Source organism: Pseudonaja textilis, chromosome 3, assembly GCF_049901715.1.
Source record: "Pseudonaja textilis isolate UNSWEBS1 chromosome 3, rPseTex1.2, whole genome shotgun sequence".
NCBI classification, from domain to species: domain Eukaryota; kingdom Metazoa; phylum Chordata; class Lepidosauria; order Squamata; family Elapidae; genus Pseudonaja; species Pseudonaja textilis.
Window position 1 is genome coordinate 88,579,882 of NC_141992.1, and position 19,742 is coordinate 88,599,623.

A 19,742-nucleotide genomic window follows, 5' to 3' on the forward strand; every position below is an offset into this window, starting at 1 on the left:
GAGTTTCCTCCTTTAAATTCCTGGGAGTCTACCTCAGCGAAAATCTCACCTGGAAAATCAACACGATCCAGGTGGCCAGAAAGGCACAACAGAGACTCCATTTCCTCAGGGTCTTGTGAAAAAACAGAGTGGAACAACAACTGATGACCTCTTTCTATCGGTCCATAATAGAAACCGTCCTCATTCCATTACAGTGTGGTATGCTGCCATGGATAGAAAGATACTACAGAGGGTGGCGAGCACAGCACAAAACATCGTGGGCTGTCCCCTGATACCACTAGACGACACTGCTAGGGCTCATTGACTTAGAAGAATGAGGAAAATCCTCAGGGACGATTCACACCCTGGTCAGCACTTCTTCATTCTCTTACCATCAGGAAGGAGATATAGAAGCATAGGCAGCTGCACAAACAGCTGAAGAATAGTTTTTATCTGTGGGCTGTCAGACTCTTGAATGGAAAATAACCTTGTAACAACGTAGTACGAGTGACTTGAGGGGGGCGACGCAATGTGCAATAAGTTCACATGGTGCAATAGGATTGTGTTTGTCAGTAAGATTCACTGGGTTAGGGATTTTTTGTCTTCACTGTGAGTTGTATTGTGTTGGGGGGGTGCACGAAGGGAGATTCAGACAATCTCATTATACACATGTTGTACTCTGACAATAAAGGTTTGAATTGAATTGAAAATCAATTTAGTAGGACCATACCATTCAGGCATATTTCCAGTTGTTTTTTTTTCAGATGTTACAGCTAAATCTTAGTTTGAAATTAATTGCCCAGAGGGACATCTCTTTTAAATTATGCATGTCTCTACTTTCCCATTGCACAGAGGGGAAAGGTAGAAGCTTTTTTAGTACTCTGGTGTATCATATTGAGGGGAATTTCTGTTTGTTCAGACAATCCAGAATCAGGTCATACCTTATGATCATGGGTGATTTTCAAACATTTTTAAAAAACTTAATCTGTCTCTAGTTCAGATGAGGAAAGGGTAAAAGTGCAGTGTTTTCGGAACTATTTTGTCTGATGAATCTCAAAAGCTAGAACTCAAATTGTGTGTCTGGAATTGAGAAAAAAATTCTTAGTTTTGAACTGTCTTGATATAAACAGGATTTAGAAGGGCTACTTCAATTGTAGGTATTTGCTGCCGCATGCCACTGATTGATGCCAGAAGATTAGTTTCTCTGCTAGCCTGTTAGAAATCATTGTTGGATGAAGAAAGAACAAAATGATACAAATAGAAACAGTCCTAAAAGCTTATTCTAAGCATTGGATAAACACTGCAGTCCAAGCTCCAGCACAAAATAGAAAACATTTCTTTTGATTAAAACAACCAGAACCTTTTTGAGGGGGGAAGGGCATACACCATATTTAATTAATCTTCTGACTCTCTTTGAAGATATAGTGCAAAACAGATAAGTGAAATTCACAAGATGCTAGGTAACTTTCATTTTTAAAAAAGTGTTTGTTCTTGGAATTTAATGGTTGGTATAGAGATTTATGGCAGTAGAAGTGAAAAGTACAGTTTCTAATAAGAAAGAATAGAAATAGTATTATTCTGCAATAGGGAAAGAAATATGTTTTGAAACTATTTTATGCCCCTTTAGTATTTTATATAATTCCTCCTCTTTCTCTTCCACATCCCAGCTGCATCTGATCCAAGACCTGTTTGTAATTAGGCACTTTTCAAGGTTACTTGAATCATAAGAGATTTGAATTTAAAGTGTTGCTTTAGGTTCAGTGGCAAATACTGTTTTTTAAACAGAAAAGAAGTTCAAAGAGAGAGACAGATGGATGTATGGATGTGAAACAGCAGCAGGGCAGACATTTGCATTATTGTAATTCTGAAACACTTGTTTTGGAAAGTGACATCTTTGTAATCATATAAACAGGAAGCAAAAGCAGTGTGTAAAAAGTGCACACTACATATTACACCATAGATTTCTAACATACACACAGCATTGGTGATGTCCACTTAGACCAGTTAGTTGAATATAAAAGGCCTCAAATAGAATTGGTTGATAGTTGAAATGAAGTATTGCACACAAATATGTATTTCACTAGTTTCAGCCATTTTTGAATGACTCGCCAAATATATGCATGTAATTTCTCTAAGGCAGGGGTCACCAACCTTTTGGACCTCAGAGACCACCAAACTCTTAATTTTAAATCCCGCGGACCACTAATATGTATTTTGACTGACGGTGGCTTGCTGATGTTGGTGGGTGGGTGGGTGGGAGGGAGAGGGAGAGAGAGATCCAATCCAACCTCGGAGAGCTGGCGGTGATGTGCGCTCTCTCTCTCTTACACACTCACACACATACACACACACCCCTCCCACCCCCTCCCAAGGGAGCCACATTCCTAACCTGCTTTTCAGCTCCATTCTCAGGGAGGGAAGATAGATAGATGGTATTTTGCGATCCTAAATAATGACCGGTAGGAAAGCAGATGGGGGATTTTCCTGCAGACTTTTTCGGGGATTTTCCCAAGGTCTTTGTCTGCAGAGTCTGCAGGAAAATCCCCCACCCTGTATTCCTACCGATTGATTATTCTTTACTATCTCCAGTCCCATTCTCTCATGGGGGGGTGGGGGTGTGAACAGACTTTTGGCTTCATGCAAGGAAAGCAGCAGAAGCAGCAGAAGTCTTTCTTTCTCTGCCCCAAACTCTGCCAAAAACGAGTCTTTGTGAGACTTGTCGTGCCGGTGCAGCCTCTTGGAACAGGATGCCTTGCAGGGTTCCAAAGACTCATTTCTGGCCAAGTTTGGGGGAGAGAAAGAAAGACTTTTGCTGCTTTCCTTGTGTGCAGCCAAAAGCAGAAGAAGAAAGAAGCAGAAAGAAGCAGAAAGAAGCAGCCCGGTGGCCAGGCCAGGCGAGTAGGGCAAGCTCCCCCTCTCCGCCCTTTCCACCCTCCCCTCACTGCCTCGTGTTGTTCGTAATGCAAACGACGTAAGCCTTGTGTTCTCGCGTGCCATGTAGGCAGCACAGCCTTGTGTTCCCATGCAGCCTGGATTAATTGCTTTGGGGGGTACTTTGGGGGTGCTTCTCTGCGGACCACCAAAATTTTCTTGCGGACCACCAGTGGTCCCCAGCCCACTGGTTGGTGACCACTGCTCTAAGGCCTTAAACGTATATACTTGTAATAATAGCTATTTTGGATAAGTACAAAACTAAGCTGATCAATCTCCTTCACTTAATGCCATTAATAAGGAATATATAATTTAATAACCTAAGAAAAAGGTTAACTATTTAAACTTTGGGAAATGTGTTTTACTGAAGTTGCTGATGGTATAATAATACTTATGTGCATGGCTGCATATTGCTAAGTCTAAGAACAGAAAATGCTTTTTTTCTGGAAGGAAAGAAAACTGTTTTATCTGATTTGAAATAGAAAACATGATGTGTGTATGAAAAATGGATGAAATCCTTACCCAGTATATACTGTTAAGAGCAGAGCATTGACCAAGTTTTTGCACCTCTGTTTAATTTTTATAAGCCCCTGTGCTACTGAATTGTTCAAGATAAAATAATCGAAGCAGTTCCAGTCTGGTTAAAACTAAAATATGACCTGATTTGAGACATACATTTATTTTATTATTAATAACTCCTTTATTCTTTAGATGATGCTCTGAATTGCTAATAGGACATATTTGTGTTTTGTATACAATACCCAGTAAATAGGTATAATGTTGAAGCCGAGATGTACAAAATCTATATTACTTAAGGTGAAGAAAAAAATAGGGGGATGGGGCAAGACTATTGTTCATTTAGTTTGTCATTATTCCTGGTGAAATCTGACAAATCCACCAAACACAATTAATGATGCATCTATTAATTTTTCATGAATTTCCAATTTGTATTAACATTTTGTGTGTATAAGATTAGACCCAAAACAAATATCTCCTTTCAGTTCATGCTTAACACTCTGTTATCTTACATTCATAAATCATGTGCTTCGTATGAGAGCAAAGAATGATTTCTTAACTCTCCCTGGATAGATAATGCTTTGTGGCTCAAAGAATGTTTTCTGCACAGTGGTGGTTAAAGGTGCTTTATCTCATTCTTGCTGTGAAATAATCCAGTGATCCCTTACCGCTGTCTGACCATGAACCATCCCATTTGGAAAAAGGCCAGGTTAAGGCTGAGGGGCGGGTGGAGGGAGAAGAATGTTAGTTAAGAAGAAGAGGAAATAATCAGTGATAGCATGTCTTTCGCTGCTACTGCTGAGTCTGCCTTTATCTAGTCCTCTTCAAAATGTATTCATGGAACAGTTTGTTTCATGTCATCAGTCTATCCATTGACAAGCATCAGATTTTCACTGACAGGCCTGTTTGGATAATCTGTGATAGCATATGACAGTCAGCCAAATAATTAATTTTTATTGGCTCCTGTGTACCATTTCAGTTAGCAGCGATTTGGTATTCATGTTGGAAAATGTGCAATCAGTCAAACAATTTCTTTGTTTATCTCATATTTTGGCTACCTAATCCTGGCAAAGAAGTATTACCTCTCAAGTACCCTAAAAATGCCCGTACTTTTGGAGGGTTGAGAAAGATTGTTTTTAGGTTTATGAAAATGTAATGCAAATTGAGAGTTTTTACAATACATTGTTATTGCATTGAGAATTATACTCAGATTCTAATTGTCAATAATTTAAACCTGGCAGTTCTGACAACGTGTCATCATTATTTTCAGATTATGTATAGCCAGGTTCAGAGATATTGGTGGATGGAGAATTAGACGCTTCCTTTTTTTTCTAACATCCTTTTTTTTTTAGCACTAACTTTTTTGGGTGAGATTTAAATTGGCAAACTATGATAAATGTTAACTTCTGTTAATTGAAATCATTGTTTAAAATTATTAGCAGTAACCATTGGTTTTAATTTTATAGTGATTAATTATAAAGTGAAAAAAGAATTTTATTGTGAGAGGAAAGACATGCACATAGATCTTGTATTCTTGTCCTCTCAGTAAATGGGAGGGATTAAAAATAATTTTTGGACCCTTCATCATTTAGTAAACGTTTACTTTTTCAGTGCATATAAATAGATAGGACTTCATAAACGTTTTATAAAAATGAAGCTCTATAAAATCCAGTATTTGTATATTTGGTATATAACTTATATATTTATCCTACTGTGTTTCTCATATAATAAGGCCGGGTCTTTTTTTTTTTTTTTGAGCCCCGAAAAAATGGCTAGGCTGTCTTTTCAGGGGTGACTTAATTTCTCCCCCCTTGGATCTTCGGGCAGGCGGGCAGCGACGGCTTGGATGTTGACCTTGGCGTTGGTGGGGCACTTCGTATTGGGGTCAATGCAGGCTGCACCATATCCGGGTGTGCAACAAAAGTACTTCCTAACGGCAAGCCCCCCCACCATTTCCCCCATTTCGCATGTTTTAATATAGGCCTTAATTTTGGGGGGAGGGGCTTAATTTCATTTCATGCCTATAAAACATGCTGGGACTTCCTAGGGCGGGGGGCATATTGTTGGAGAAACAGGGTATATTATGAGCTAATCCTTATCTTAGAACATAGAATAATAAAGCTTGAAGGACTTCTAGTTGGGCAGGAGATTGTATACCATTTCAGACAAATGGTGTTCAGGGTCTTCTTGAAAATTTCCAATGAGCGCCCACAAGTTCTGGAGGCAAAACGGTCCATGGATAAATTGGTCTCACTGTCAGGAAATTAGTCCTTAGTTCTGGATCTCTCTTTAATGATCTTCCACTCTTTACCACTCCCCACCCCAAAGGTTCTGACTTTTTTAACCAGAGGAAATGCTCTTAGGTGCTTTAGATAATAAATTGATCCCCCTTTTTTTCTGTGACAGCCCCCCAAGCATTGGAAGATAGCTATCACCCCTAGTCCTTTTTGTTAGACTAAACATACTTAATTCCCTTAATAATTCATCATATGGTTTAGCCTCCAGACCCCTTATCATCTTTGTTACTCTTCTCTACACTCTTTCTAGGCTTTCAACATTTTTTGTATCATGATCACAGAATTGGATGCAATTTTCTAGGTGCGGTCTCAATATAAAGCATTACTGTTACTTAACGTAATCTTCTTATTTGAATATCAATTTATCAGGTCATAGTTCTGCTTTCCTCATTAAATAAATTAAGATAATTTTATAGAAATTATAGCTAAATGTTATGAAATTCCTATGAACGCTTCCCTCCATATCCTTATGTCTCTCTGTCCCATGAAATTTTAATTTTTTAAAAGATTGTTTTAAGACCAAGTTTCAGTGAAGAAAAAAATGATGGGTGACTGTAATCTAGCACCATGTGTAGAAGTTAAGTGTTCTGACGAATGAACCTTTGGGAAGTATAGAGGAGATTAAAAAATAACACAATCTCCCCCAGTTCCTTCTATTTGGGGATTAGTTGTGCCCATTGTATTAGTCCTTTATGCTCACAAGGTTCTAAATATATCTGTCAGGCCAAAAAAGCTGCCATCTACTATATAAATTCTCAGGCAACAAATTGTACAAAACTTATGAACTGGATTTATATTAGTGTATTTAGAGACTTTCCTTTAAAAAAGTGTTTGAATTAAATTTCTGTAGAATATGGTTGATACAAATGACAAACATTAACTTCTTTGACTGTTTTGTACAGTATAAAATGGTATTTGTGCATTTCCTCCACTTTTGCATTCCATACATGTGTGGAATTCTTCTAAGTAATAAAGATATTAAAGTTTTTGCTTTGTAAAAAGCACTGAATGGGTGAAAGAAGTTATTTTTACTCTGCTATCCTTTTCATTGAAAGTATGTACTTTGTTAACACTTAAGAAAGTTTCAAGCGCAATTCGTTGTTATAATTACAGACACTGCTTGTATCTAGCAACTAAGATTTAAGAGAGCTTGTATGAATTGGTATATAACCATAGTATGAAAGTTAAGAGCTATTTAAAGAAAGTAGTTTTCTTTCTAACCAATATTAAGTAGGCTAGAATTGTATGTTCTTTGGAGAAATTCAAACAGTGAATTTAGAATAATTCAGTGGTTTAACGGGAAAATAAGAGATTTTAGACATTGATTTCAAGCTGATAAATTTGAATTTCTTTAATATGATTTGCTTTTACAAAATATATTTAGAATGTAAATACATCAAATATGGCACCATATAATTGCTGTTTCCTTGTTTAAGATTATCATACTGCAATCAGATTAGGCTCATATATCCCATAGGTGGACATTTTTTTTCTTAACATACTTTAACATTTTAAAATGTGTCCCACACTTTAAAATGAATATAGATATAGGAATTAAAGCAAATTAGATACCAGTTTGAAGGGAAAATATTTGAGAATCATGCCTTTAAAATAAGAAAATAATAAATGTTATATTCCAATTTGAGATTAATTAAAATGCAATCAGTGTCAAAAATATTTTGCTATGGAATCATTCTGTTATATTTTCATAATGATTGTGATTCCACCCCCCCAAAAAAACCCTTATTTTGTGAATTCTGATTCAAAAACTACTACAAGTATTAAGTTTCAAATCATCCTTCCCTCTTCCCAAATTCAGCTTTAAAATCTACAAAGAATAAAAGTAATAGTGAAGGGTGGATGAACAGGTGATTATGTAATAAAATGGAAGTAGATGTGACCTCTCTAAATTTCTAGCACTTTGTAGAGAAGCTAGTAAAATTACATTTTATACACTTTTCTTAACAGTTTATTATAGCTTTGATACATACTTTATTGCAGTTTATTGAAGGTCGACTTGCAAAGCTAAACGCAGGAAAAGGATTCTCCGATATATTTGAAGAAGAAATCTCATCAGGAAGTGGAGGTAGATAAACACTTTTTTACTTCTTGACTACAGGTAGGTTTTGATGAGGACAGCTAATGAATCCCATGAAATGGTGACATTATTCAAATTTGCACTATTTGAAGTAATATTTCCATAGAAAATATGGTAATTGGTTCCAGCTCAAAGGAAATAGGCAATGAATTTTTATATATATTTTAAATATGAATTATTTCAGTAAAGGATAAAAAGAATATACTAATAATTTAAATGTATGGTTAATACAAAGTCACAGAGTACTTATAGAAAGTAATTTTTTTTAAAAAAAGTCTACCAGAAATTCAAGCATACCAACATCTCATCCTAATTTTAATGTTGCTATGGCCTCATTCACATATTGTAATTCAGTTACACCAAATTTTCACTCTAGGCTAATAACAAGGCTCTTATTTTTAAAACTTTCCCTATTCTGACAGAACTTTACTTTTCTCCATTTTGCACACATGAAGAATAGCAGCATCTAAAACCCCAAACACAACTGCATATGTAATAGCTTAAATTATGCTTGCACTAGCCTTTCATTAAGTGAATTTTGGGTTAAACACAATTTACAGTTCTCACTAAATCAAATATCACATTATTCAAACTCACACTAATCACAACCTACCTGTTCTTTCATATTTCCTGCATTAATTGAAATAGTAAAAAATGACAATACTTTTTAAATTGGTTTTTAGTATTGTGCTGCCCATGGGTACTTTTTGATTAAATAATTGAAATAGAAATACTATTCAGATTCCATGTTGCTAAATATCCAAAAACATTTTTTAAAAATCTTGATTGACATTTCAGATGCTTTTATATAGGAGATGAACAAAAGTTTATATAAAATACGTGTTATATATGATCTTATTGATATTTTACCAAACAATTATTTGTATTTTTATTTCAAATAATTGCAGTTTTCAACATATATAGAAGTTAGAGCAACTAATGTGATACTTGAGTAGTTAGAATGAAAAAATAATAATGAATAAAATACTCACTGTTCTTATGGATGAGCGGTGAAATTAGTCTGTGATTGTAATAACATTTTACCTATATGCCTGATGTGACATTGCTCCTATTAATTAATGCCAATTCTCTTAATACCAAAAACCACAATTGAGGCTTGATTTAAAATCTCTTTATTGAATTAAGTGTTTTTAAAATTTTATATCTCTTTAATTGTACTTCTGTGTGTTCGATATGTGTTCCTGTGAAGGTTTATAACTTCAGCTTCGTAGGATATCATAAACATTATTAGGGCAAATTGATGGAACTGAATATAATGGTTAATTAAAAATGACAGGCAGAAAGACTCTTCAGACTTATTTGTTCATCTTCCTTTTCTCAAAATTACATGTTCAGTTTTTATGCAAGTATCTGCAGTTTTAAATGAAAATGCTTTAGTAATTGTACATAAGAGCCAGTTTTCTACAGTGATTAAGGCACCAGGCTAGAAACAGAGACTTGAGTTCTAACTTCACTTTAGGTACAAAGTCAGCTGGAAGACTTCGGGCTAATCACGCTCAACCTTAGGACAAAAGAAATAGCTAACCATTTCCAAAAATATTACCCAGAAAACATGCAGGAGCTTGTCAAGATTGATTTGAATACACATCCATACATCCATATACATACACATCATGATATTCTCCTTTGGATGAACAGTGTTAGGATTAGGGTACTTTTATCAATACCAGCAATATAAATTGGATAATTCCTCCAAAGCCAGAAGGAATATTAAAATGTTTCCACCTCCAGGACCTGCTAGAATAGCCAACTTTTAATGGCTTTCCTAAAAACCAACCAGGAAGGGTTTGTTTAAATTTCCAGAGGGCATCTGTTCCATAAAAGTGGGTAGTCATTGAGAACAACAGTTTTATGATTCTTTTTTTTTTTAATAAAGTTTTATTTGGGCTTTCACACACAAAATACAAGTAAAACATCTTTTTTGAAAATAGCATTGTCCCGGGTTGAACTTCTTTATACAGACACAAAACTCAATTTCATGCTCCTTTTTGTATTCTATTCCATATCTTAGACTATTTTACATTTTCTATATAGTTTTTCCCCTCTTTTAATTTTCTCAATTTTATTTTGATTATCTCATCTCAATTCAAATCATTATATTTATACTTTTGTCTGTTCTGTTTCAATTTCATATTATCTTTTCTCATTAAACAAATTTTCTCCTGTAGTTACTAATTGGAGTATGACACCTTTATATCTTTTAATTATATCCATTCAACTCTTATTTAAACTTCAATATATACCTTAAGGTTATAACATTCAATATAATACATAATACATAACTTCCAATCGAATTCTGCTTGGTACATTCTTAAAATACACACTATATTCTTTTTTTTTAAAAAAAAAAGAAAGATTGTAAATATATGTAATTCCAGTTCAGTTCTATCATTAATAATCATTAAAACCATAACATCTTTAACAATTCTTTTCAATTAAATATCATACTTCCTTAAAAACACATGTAATCTCCATAATTAATTTTTCCCTTATTTCTCTTCACATATGTTTTATAAATCATTAAATATACCTTTTGTTATATTTATTTATTGACAAGCATTCCACTGAATTACGATAGCTAATTTATCAGATATTTTAATCATACATTGTTTCATATTTTCTAAAATAATTTCTGCTTCTAATATAACCATACTATCTTATGTACCTTTGCAGAATCCCTTTTTCCATTCAGTTTTCACCCATTATCTCTAAATAAACCCTGTTTCTCTATATTTTGCTTCTGTCCTTTATAACTTCTTTTCTTTTCTTTCTTCCCTCTCATCTTCTCCCTCCCCTTTTTACCCCCTTCTCTCTCTAGTTCTAATTCTCTCTTCTGCATTTCCCTCTTCTGTTGCTTTCTGATTTTATACTTATTTTTCACTCTTTTTTTTTTTTTGGAGTTGTTTTTCCCAATCTTAAACTTTCCATTCTCTTTCTCCCCTTTCTCCTCCCCCCCCCCCGTCTAAGATTACTTGTTCATTAAAGATGGCTTCTTCTTTGTTGCAATCTTCTTGTTCTGCAGGCATTTCTTGTTGTTTTTCATAATTCCAAATCTCCATTTCTAAAAACTGAAATACGAAGCCAAAAGAACCTCTCCCTTCTTGTGCATCTTCTTTGTACTTTTTAAGTTCCATTTTCAGTTCTTCTAAAAGTGGAGCCATTTTAAAAAGTTTTAAACAACCACCCGATTGATTTTAGTCATTCAAAACAATAACCAAGAATCCAGAAATCATCAAGTGATCCAGATAGTCCCGAGTTATATCTTCTTATTTCTTTTTTGACTTTCTCTTCCTGGGGTTTTTGTTGCGATATTTCAGTTAGAATGTATCTTTTGGAAGTCTTGTTGAGATTTTGCTGTAAGTTCTTTTTTAATTCCAAGCAGTCTCCTCCCTTCCAGATCCTGCCCTTTTATTCTTCCTCTCTCCTTTCCTGTTTTCAAAAGCTTTTAATTATCCAGAAATCTTTATTATCCCTTTGACTTTTTATTTTCACCATTAAATACCTATTGATGTCAAAGTGGATTTTTTTCCAATTTCTTGCTTAAGTCTCTTAGCTGTCAGTATAGGAAAAGGAGAAAACCAAATCTTTTCCCTTTTCTCTCTCCTTCGCAGCTTCAAAATCTTCTTAGGGAACAATGTTATTGTTTTTTAACAGTTTCAATTCCAGGGTACCTTATTTGTTGCTTTTGCTGTTTGACCCGGTCAACCAAAACTTTCTCTTCTTATCTTCCTCCAGCACATTCTTTTCCGGTCGAGTTCTTCTTTGTGGTGGCCATTTCTGACCACCGCTGCAACCACCTTCGGGAAAGGGAGTAATGGCCAGCTGGGAAGGAGAGATGCGCTCTCCTCAATCCTGCTGCAATCTCCCCCCTCTTCACCTCCTCTACGGGGTGGCTTAGCCCCGAAACTGGCCAGCAGCGAGCGCGGATCGAAGCCTCGCAGAGATGAGATTTCGGTCTGTTGCTGAAGAAGCTCAAACCGGAAGTCCTCTTCAGTTTTATGATTCTTGAAGATGCCAATCAGTGGTGGGATTCAATTTTTTTACTAACGGTTCTATGTGGGTGGCTTGGTGGGCATGGCAGGGGAAGGATACTATAAAATCTCCCATTAGAAGTGGTGGTATTTGCTGCTTCTCCAAACTACTCGAAATTTCTGCTACCGGTTCTCCAGAACTGGCCAGAACCTGCTGAATACCACCTTTGATGCCAATCCCTGCAAAGGGAGCCCCCTGTACCAGGTCTTATTGGGAAACAGATAGAGTTGGTTGTCCTTCAGATACCCAAGTCTTGAGGTATGAAAGGCTTTAAAGGAAAGAATTCACACTTTGAATTGTCAGCACCCAGGCTGGCTTTTCAGTGTAATGGAACAAATCAAAGTGCTAAAAGAAGCCATTGGCTGGGAATTTATAGCAACTATCATTTCTCATACTATTTTAAAATGAATAATGGTTTTAAAACTAAACCCACTTGTTCTGCTAAATTTTAAATTTATTTGCTTGCAAAATAAATAGCAGTGCTACCGTTTATGGAATCCAATTTCCCCTGACCATTATGAATAATTTATTAGTGTAATACTATTGAACACACATTGATTTGCTCTTCTCCCCCCTTGCAAAATGTTGTTCAACTGTAAGACTATAGAAAGTGTAGTATTATACAATACCCTGATATAATACATATATATTTGTGCATCTATGCATTTTTTCAATCCCTAAATAACATTCAGGTGTTGCAAGTGCTTCATCATTGGAGGTTCTTAGGAAGAGACTGGACAATCACTTGTATAGGAATTGTATAGGATCTCCTATTTGAGCAGGGGCTGGACTAGAAGACCTCCAAAGTTCCTTCCAGCTGTATTCTGATTCTAATTCTAAATTTACCATATTTTTAAAATTCTGCTCATATCAGCAATAGATTTTGTCAGAGAAAATAATATAATCTGGTGTTCTTTGAAGATAAGAGCTGTAAAACTCCATTCGTTGTGAATGTGAATATGTACAGTGAAGATTATGCATAAAAGTATAGCAAAAATGATTCTAATCTTTGTTTCCCTTTAATTTATATTTTTAAAGGAAATTTAAGAACATACCATCAGTGGATGCATACTGTGAAGGTATGACAGCATGTCAGGAGACTGGAGTAAATCTTGTAGTGCAAAAAGTGTTACCATGTGAATGTAATCTTATTTAAAAACATGCAGAAAGATCGCTCAGAATTTGTGCAATATATACAAGTGTATACATGCAGACCAGTGCAAATCTTTCATACAAAGTACCCATTTATACAATCAGAACATTATGAAAGACAATTTCCTGGTGGATTGTGCCCTACATGAGTACATTAGAGTATACTGATAAATGTGTCAGCCATAGAAATGATGTATTGTAAACTCTGGGTGGTAGTAGACAAACCTAGACGAAAGGCAGCTGTAGAAATCTTCAAAGTGGCATATTCAGGGTCATGCTAAGAGTTGTAATTTAAATTAACCAGAGGTGTAGATTTTCCTTTAGAAACTAAGTATGTTATTTAAATTTAGAATTAAACTGTTTTTTCCGTATATCAAAATCTCTGTGTTTATGTGTATATATGTATATTGTATTTCAGAAAGGAGGAGCCTTGATCAACACAGCAGTGAACAAAGCTACTCCAGCTGTGAAAACAGCATACCAATATGTAAGAGCTATTCTTTTCCTGCTGCATTTTTGCAGATTTATATTTATTTTATTTATTTGATTTGTCAATCGCTTACATAATAGGTATAAGTATAAACATGAGTAAGAATACAGGAAATAGGTATGAATAAATGGGGACAATAGGACAGGGACAGTAGGCATAATGGTGCACTTTTGCACGCCCCTTACAGACCTCTTAGGAATGGGGTGAGGTCAATAGTAGATAGTTTGAGGTTAAAGGAGTGGGAGTTAGAGGATTAACAACAGAGTCAGGTAGTGCATTCTAGGCATTGACCACTCTGTTGCTGAAGTCGTACTTTTTGCAATCAAGTTTGAAGTGGTTTACATTGAGTTTGTATCTGTTGTGTGCTCTTGTTGTTGTGGTTGAAGCTGAAGTAGTCATTGACTGGTAGGACATTGTAGCAGATAATTTTGTGTGCTACGCTTAAATCCAGCTGTAGGCAGTGTAGTTCAAGGTTGTCCAAGCCCAAAATCTCAAGCCTGGTGATATAAGGTATTCTGTTGTGAGCAGAGGAGTTTAGTACTCTTCTCGTGAAATACTTCCGGACTCTCTCAATTGTATTAATGTCCAGTATACAATGCAGATTCCAGATGATGAGCTGTATTCGAGTATTGTTTTGTATGCTCTAGTCAGCAATTCAATATGTCCGGAGAAGCTTCGTAAGATTAGATTTCCAACTCTTAGTGCCGTTTTGGCAATGCTGTTACAGTGAGCTCTGACGCTTAGGTCATTTGATATGAGAACTCCAAGGTCCTTGACAGAGTGAGGATCATCAACAAGGTCATATCCTCCTAGTTTGTATTTGGTATACTGATTTTTTTTTACCAATGTATAGGACAGAGCATTTGTTGGTCGAGATTTGGAGTTGCCAATTGTTTGACCATTCAGACACATAATCAAGGTCACTTTGAAGGACAGTAGCATTGTTGTTGGTGTTGAATAGTTTTACGTCATCCACAAAGAGGATGCAGTTGCTTATAATTTGATTGCAAAGGTCATTTATATAAAGAGTGTGGGTCCTAGAACACTGCCTTGGGGGACACGCTGTTAACTGGAGCAGAGTTTGGTATAGCACTCCCTATTTTTACTATTTATTGCCTGTTTGACAGGAACACAGTAATCCACTTATGAAGGGATCCGAAAATGCCGTAAGAGTTTAGTTTTAACAGTAGTTTGTCATGTACCACTGAATCAAAGGCTTTGCAGAAGTCTATGTAAATTGTGTCTTTAGCTTTACCCTGGTTAAGTAGAGTAGTCCATATGTTTTTGCAGTGTAGGATTTGAAGATTGCAGGACAATTTTTTCCTGAAACGAAAATGGTTTTTTTGGAGGGTAGGTTGTTTGACTCTAAGTGGAGGGTTAATGATTGATCCCATGACTTTGCACGTGATACAACACAGTGAGATTGGTCTGCAGTTTTCAACCAGGCTGGGGTCACCTTTTTTGAAGATAGGGATGACTGTAGCAAAGGACCATAGGTTTGGTAAGGAGCTGGTTCTGAATGATATCGCATATATAATGCTTAAAGGTTCCGCTATGGCAGAGGAGAGCTTTTTTAAGCAGTATGCACATAATTCATCGGTCCTCAACTTACAACCCTAATTGAGCCCTATATTTCCATTGCTAACCAAGACAGTAAGTGAGTTTTGCCTCATTTTATGATCTTGTCACAATTGTTAAGTGAATCATTGCAGTTAAGTTCATAACAAGGTTGTTAAGTGAATTGGGCTTTCCTATTGCTTATCAGAAGATCACAAAAGGTTGCAACCATTATAAATGCAAGTTACCAAGTATCCAAATTTTGATCATGTGACCATGAGGGTACTGCAATGGTCATAAGTGTGAAAATGGTTATGAGTCGCTTTTTTCAGTGCCTATTGTAACTTCAAATGGTCACTAAATGAATGGTTGTAAGTTGAAGACTACCTTTATTCCCTTTTTTTTCAAGATGCTACAGAATATTTGCTAACTCTACGTTATACTAATATGTTGTTTGCTTTAACCATAATTTGAACAATTTATAGTAGCCTAGTTTACACATAACATGAATTTATAACCATAACAATTGTTGTAACCATAACAATCCTCAATGAAGAGTTTAAGTCACTGAAAGCCAAAATCAGACACATGAAGTTTAGTGAGAGTGATGTCAATCTACTCATTATGTTATATAGTTGTTTGCAGAACCACCCATACAGTGACTGAATCTAGAGGTGAAACTCCTTCAGTTCTCCAGTTCTTTGTGCTAAGATTCTCCCCTCTTCTGCTTAGGAGTTGTTGCAGCAGATAGCAGCAGTAGTAGTAATAGAAATAGTAGTAGTATTTTTATTTGGTGTTTATACTTGAGCTTCTTGCAAAGAAAACTACAGAAAATAACAATACAATAACACTAAAATAATAATATTTTAACAATTAAAATTATCTCAAAACATCCAGCACTACCATAATTTTTGCCAGTATCAAATTCTGGTTTAAAGCCTCCATTTTGAAAAGAGAAGCATTTTATAGGCTTTTTTAAACTTAAGACATCTGACTCATTAAGTAGTGGTTCAAGGGGAAGTTGAGTCCAAAGATTTGATGTTGAGCAAAAACCCAAAATTTAGCTCCTAAAAATAAAATTAAGAAATAAACTGGGTAGCTTCCAAAGGCAAAGCACCCTTAACAAATACATAGCTGGGCATCACAGCTGGTTACCAAGCCCTTTGGATCTATTTAATTTAATTGCTTTGATGGCTCACACATTATTGCTTTGATGGCTCACACATTTTAAGGGTCACATTGGAGGCTTTCTGGGCTCCTACATAGAACTCAGTTATTCACTGCAGCAGGTGGAAGGTAGAAAATGGATGCCTAGATTTTTCAAGTCCTTTACCTGGTAAACTGGTCTCTTTTAAATTCTCCATCTGATCAGAAACTTTAAAGTGCATTCTAAAGAAGTTTCTAAATAGTTTCATTTCTCTAAACTAAATAGTTTTATTTAGTTTTTAAATAATTAAACAAAAACAATTAAAAATTAATTTCAAGAAATTCCCTAGAGCAGTAAATCAGTAAAGGAATTTGGCAACTGCCAAGGCCCACTAAAGTTACAGATAAAGCAGTTATATCATCTAAAGACAAATAGAAATAGATCAAATAGCTAGAGTTGTAGAATGAAGTTTCTCCTTTAGAAAGGGTCATAATGGTGTCATTAATATAAAAATTAAAGGTACAAGAATAGATCCCTGTTTATCTCCTTTAAAAAAGGGAAAATGTGGATAGGTCATTGTAATTGCCACTAATTTATGTGATAGTATTTTAATATAAAAATTATCAGCCTGAAAAGGTGGTAATCAATGGCTATTATGATTTCTTCTAAAGACTCCAATGAGAAATAGAATCTCAATCAAAGCAACATAAGGATGCTTTTATGAGGGCTGAAACCTGCCTACTTTGGGGTCAAGATGTTTTCCAGGTTCATCCAAAGTTTATAATAGAAAAATTTAACATAACAGTTGCCAATTATTGCCAAAAGGCTGACTAATTGTTGATAGGATTGTGCCTATCATCTTTCTTATATATATTGGGAGTGACAGAGTTCACCCACCTCTTGGGAACTAATACTAAGTGGTTAATAGTGGATAAAATAATACAGATGCCTATCAGTTAGAAATTATTTTCAATAATTCTCTTTACCTTAGGATTTACCAAATAAGAAATTAATTTTTGAACTTATGTTGATAAAATTGAGGGTCATTCAGGAGTGGTTCAGATAATTGAGGCCTATGAAAGTTACCACCAAATGGACTCTCATTAAATCCTGAAAATATTTGGTCCCTAGGAAGATTATGTTGTTGACACTAAAGCTGGATTTAACTGACAAGTAAGAGACAAGACACCAGAACAGATGGTTAACTGTATTTTGTACTGCTTGTTGGAACCTAGGCTAATTTAGTGACTTTTGTTTTTTTCTCTCTCAAATACTCCTTTTGTATTCTTTGATGAATAAATGTTTCTCAGAAGGAAGAATCATTACAGAATTGGGTATTTTGGTAAACTGAAATTGCCTTGGCTAAGGCTTAAGAGTTTGTCAAGCCAAGGTTTGGAATATTGATTTGAGTTTAATGAAAGGGAATTTGATTTGCAAACAATCCAGTATAGAGTTCATGATTTGCAAGAAACATTTTTAAATTAATAATTTTATTATGCCAATAATGGTTTCAAAGGATTGTCCAGCACGTCAACAAATTGTAGACCAATGACCAATAATTTAATGGATCACACTGAATGAGAGTATTTGTTAAATGATGGATCTGTGTGAATTTGTGAACATTAACAAATAATTGAGTTTTCTTGTATATATTGCCTAAGATATGCACTAGCAATTTGATTTAGTAACACTTTTAAGATCCAGTTAATGGACCACACTATTCTGAATTTGAATCAGAGTGTGGTGAATCTAAACATTATACAGAGAGTTTATATTATCTTGTGCATACTGTAGTAATATCCAACTTCATCCCTGAGGTTGTTCCAGATGGGTATAATCTGGATACTTAACCCTGAAGAGCTATCTGATTGGTGAATTTAAACCTTAGTCTCCCTGATGCTGTTCCAACATTTTAATCAGTACATCAGACTACAACCTGTTTCCTTAATACATGACAATTATCTCAGTGTTGGGAAGGTGCTATGGGTGAAAAAACACTGAGAACCAAAACCAGGGAGATGTCTGAAAATTGCTTCTTTCCCTTTGAGCTTCAATCATGAATAAATGAATCAGTTCCTTACTTTCATTTTCAAAAGAGAATTTTTAAATTTACATCATTCAAAATCACACTGAACCCATATTTCAGGTAAATACATTAAAAGTACTGTGAATTCATGTGTTCCTTTATAACTTATACATTCTCTATATATTCTCTAATGGAATAGTAAAAAAAATTGCTCCCTTTTTCTCACCACTGGGTGTCTTTCTGTTTTATTTTGAACATTATAATCTTGTAAGGATGAATCTATTCCTATATTCACCGCTGACTTAAATTTTTAAAGAGAATGCTGGAAAAATTGCCTATGTGCTGTCCCTTTGGTATCATCTTCTGAGCATTTCACTGGTTTAATAAAGGACATCTTAGTTTCCAGTTTCCATCTTGGTGTCCTGTCATGACATTGCAGAAATGTGAATAGATAAAATAATGGCTTCAAAGATATACTGTCCAATGGAAAATCAAGTATGATGATTATGATAATATTCTCACCTAGGCAATTAGTGATGGAGGATGCCTTGTGTACACTCCAACTAAACATATATACATACCATACATTTATATATACTTGTCACAGAACACTGAAGTCAAGCAACATCTGCATATGTAATATGCACTTGCTGGAGAAAACTTAATGCTTTCTATTGGGAGACATTCAATCTGTGTATACTATACTGTTGAAATGTAAATTAGTTTGCTGAAAACAATGAAGTTTAAAGACCTTTTATAGCTGAGTGTGCAGTTAGAGGATATGATTATTTGCACAGCATGCAAACATTTTAAAAATAACCAATATTTATTCCATTCCCCTGCCCCTACTGCCCATTTTTTTGCCTTTACATGCCACAAGAAATATGAGTTAGCAGAGAAAACAGCTTAGCATTGCAGTTTGGGGGAATTTGGGGAGTTGCAGGGGCTTAATGAGAGCAATACGATGGGGCTAAAATACATGTGTGAATCATTGGCTGCTGGTTGTTTTTCCTCTATAGTTCATCCTAAGTTAGATTTGTCATAACGAGAGTAGTTCTCAAATATAAAGACCATTTCATAATCTCGTAAGTAACGGATATGTTGGGGATAGCAACAATAGTTTCATTATCTTTAATTTGGCTTTTAATTTGGATAGAAAAATAGCCAACTATTGCAGTTGTTTGAAGAATGAGTTGCAAGAATTTGAAGTTGAATAATAAAGTGAATTGAAATACTATTTCTTCCTCTTTAAAGTTAAAATTGCCTCTGAAAGAAAAACCACACTTTACAATTATTTTGCCTCTAGAATGATTATTTCACCTGTTTTAAAAAGCGAACTATAATTGTCATTTTTATTCAGGCTGATGTGAAGAGGTGGCATAAAACTTTAGTGCAAATCTAATAATAGTAACTATGAAGAACACAACACTTTGACATGGCTCTGCATATAAAAAGAGCTAGATTGGAATATTATTGCTTGAGCTTTTTTCCTGTTC

At 35.1% G+C, this 19,742-nt stretch overlaps 1 protein-coding gene across 3 annotated transcripts in view; it reads left to right on the top strand.

Annotated features, from left to right (window-relative positions):
- Nucleotides 1–19,742, top strand: part of DENND1B (DENN domain containing 1B) — a 214,343-nt gene that overhangs the window by 169,404 nt on the left and 25,197 nt on the right. For all 3 annotated transcript variants that reach the window (XM_087930332.1, XM_026700460.2, XM_087930333.1), the window contains 3 exons: nt 7,725–7,809; nt 12,913–12,953; nt 13,445–13,513. In XM_087930332.1, coding sequence (XP_087786458.1) covers nt 7,725–7,809; nt 12,913–12,953; nt 13,445–13,513 — 195 coding nt within the window. The remainder of the gene's footprint in view (nt 1–7,724; nt 7,810–12,912; nt 12,954–13,444; nt 13,514–19,742) is intronic.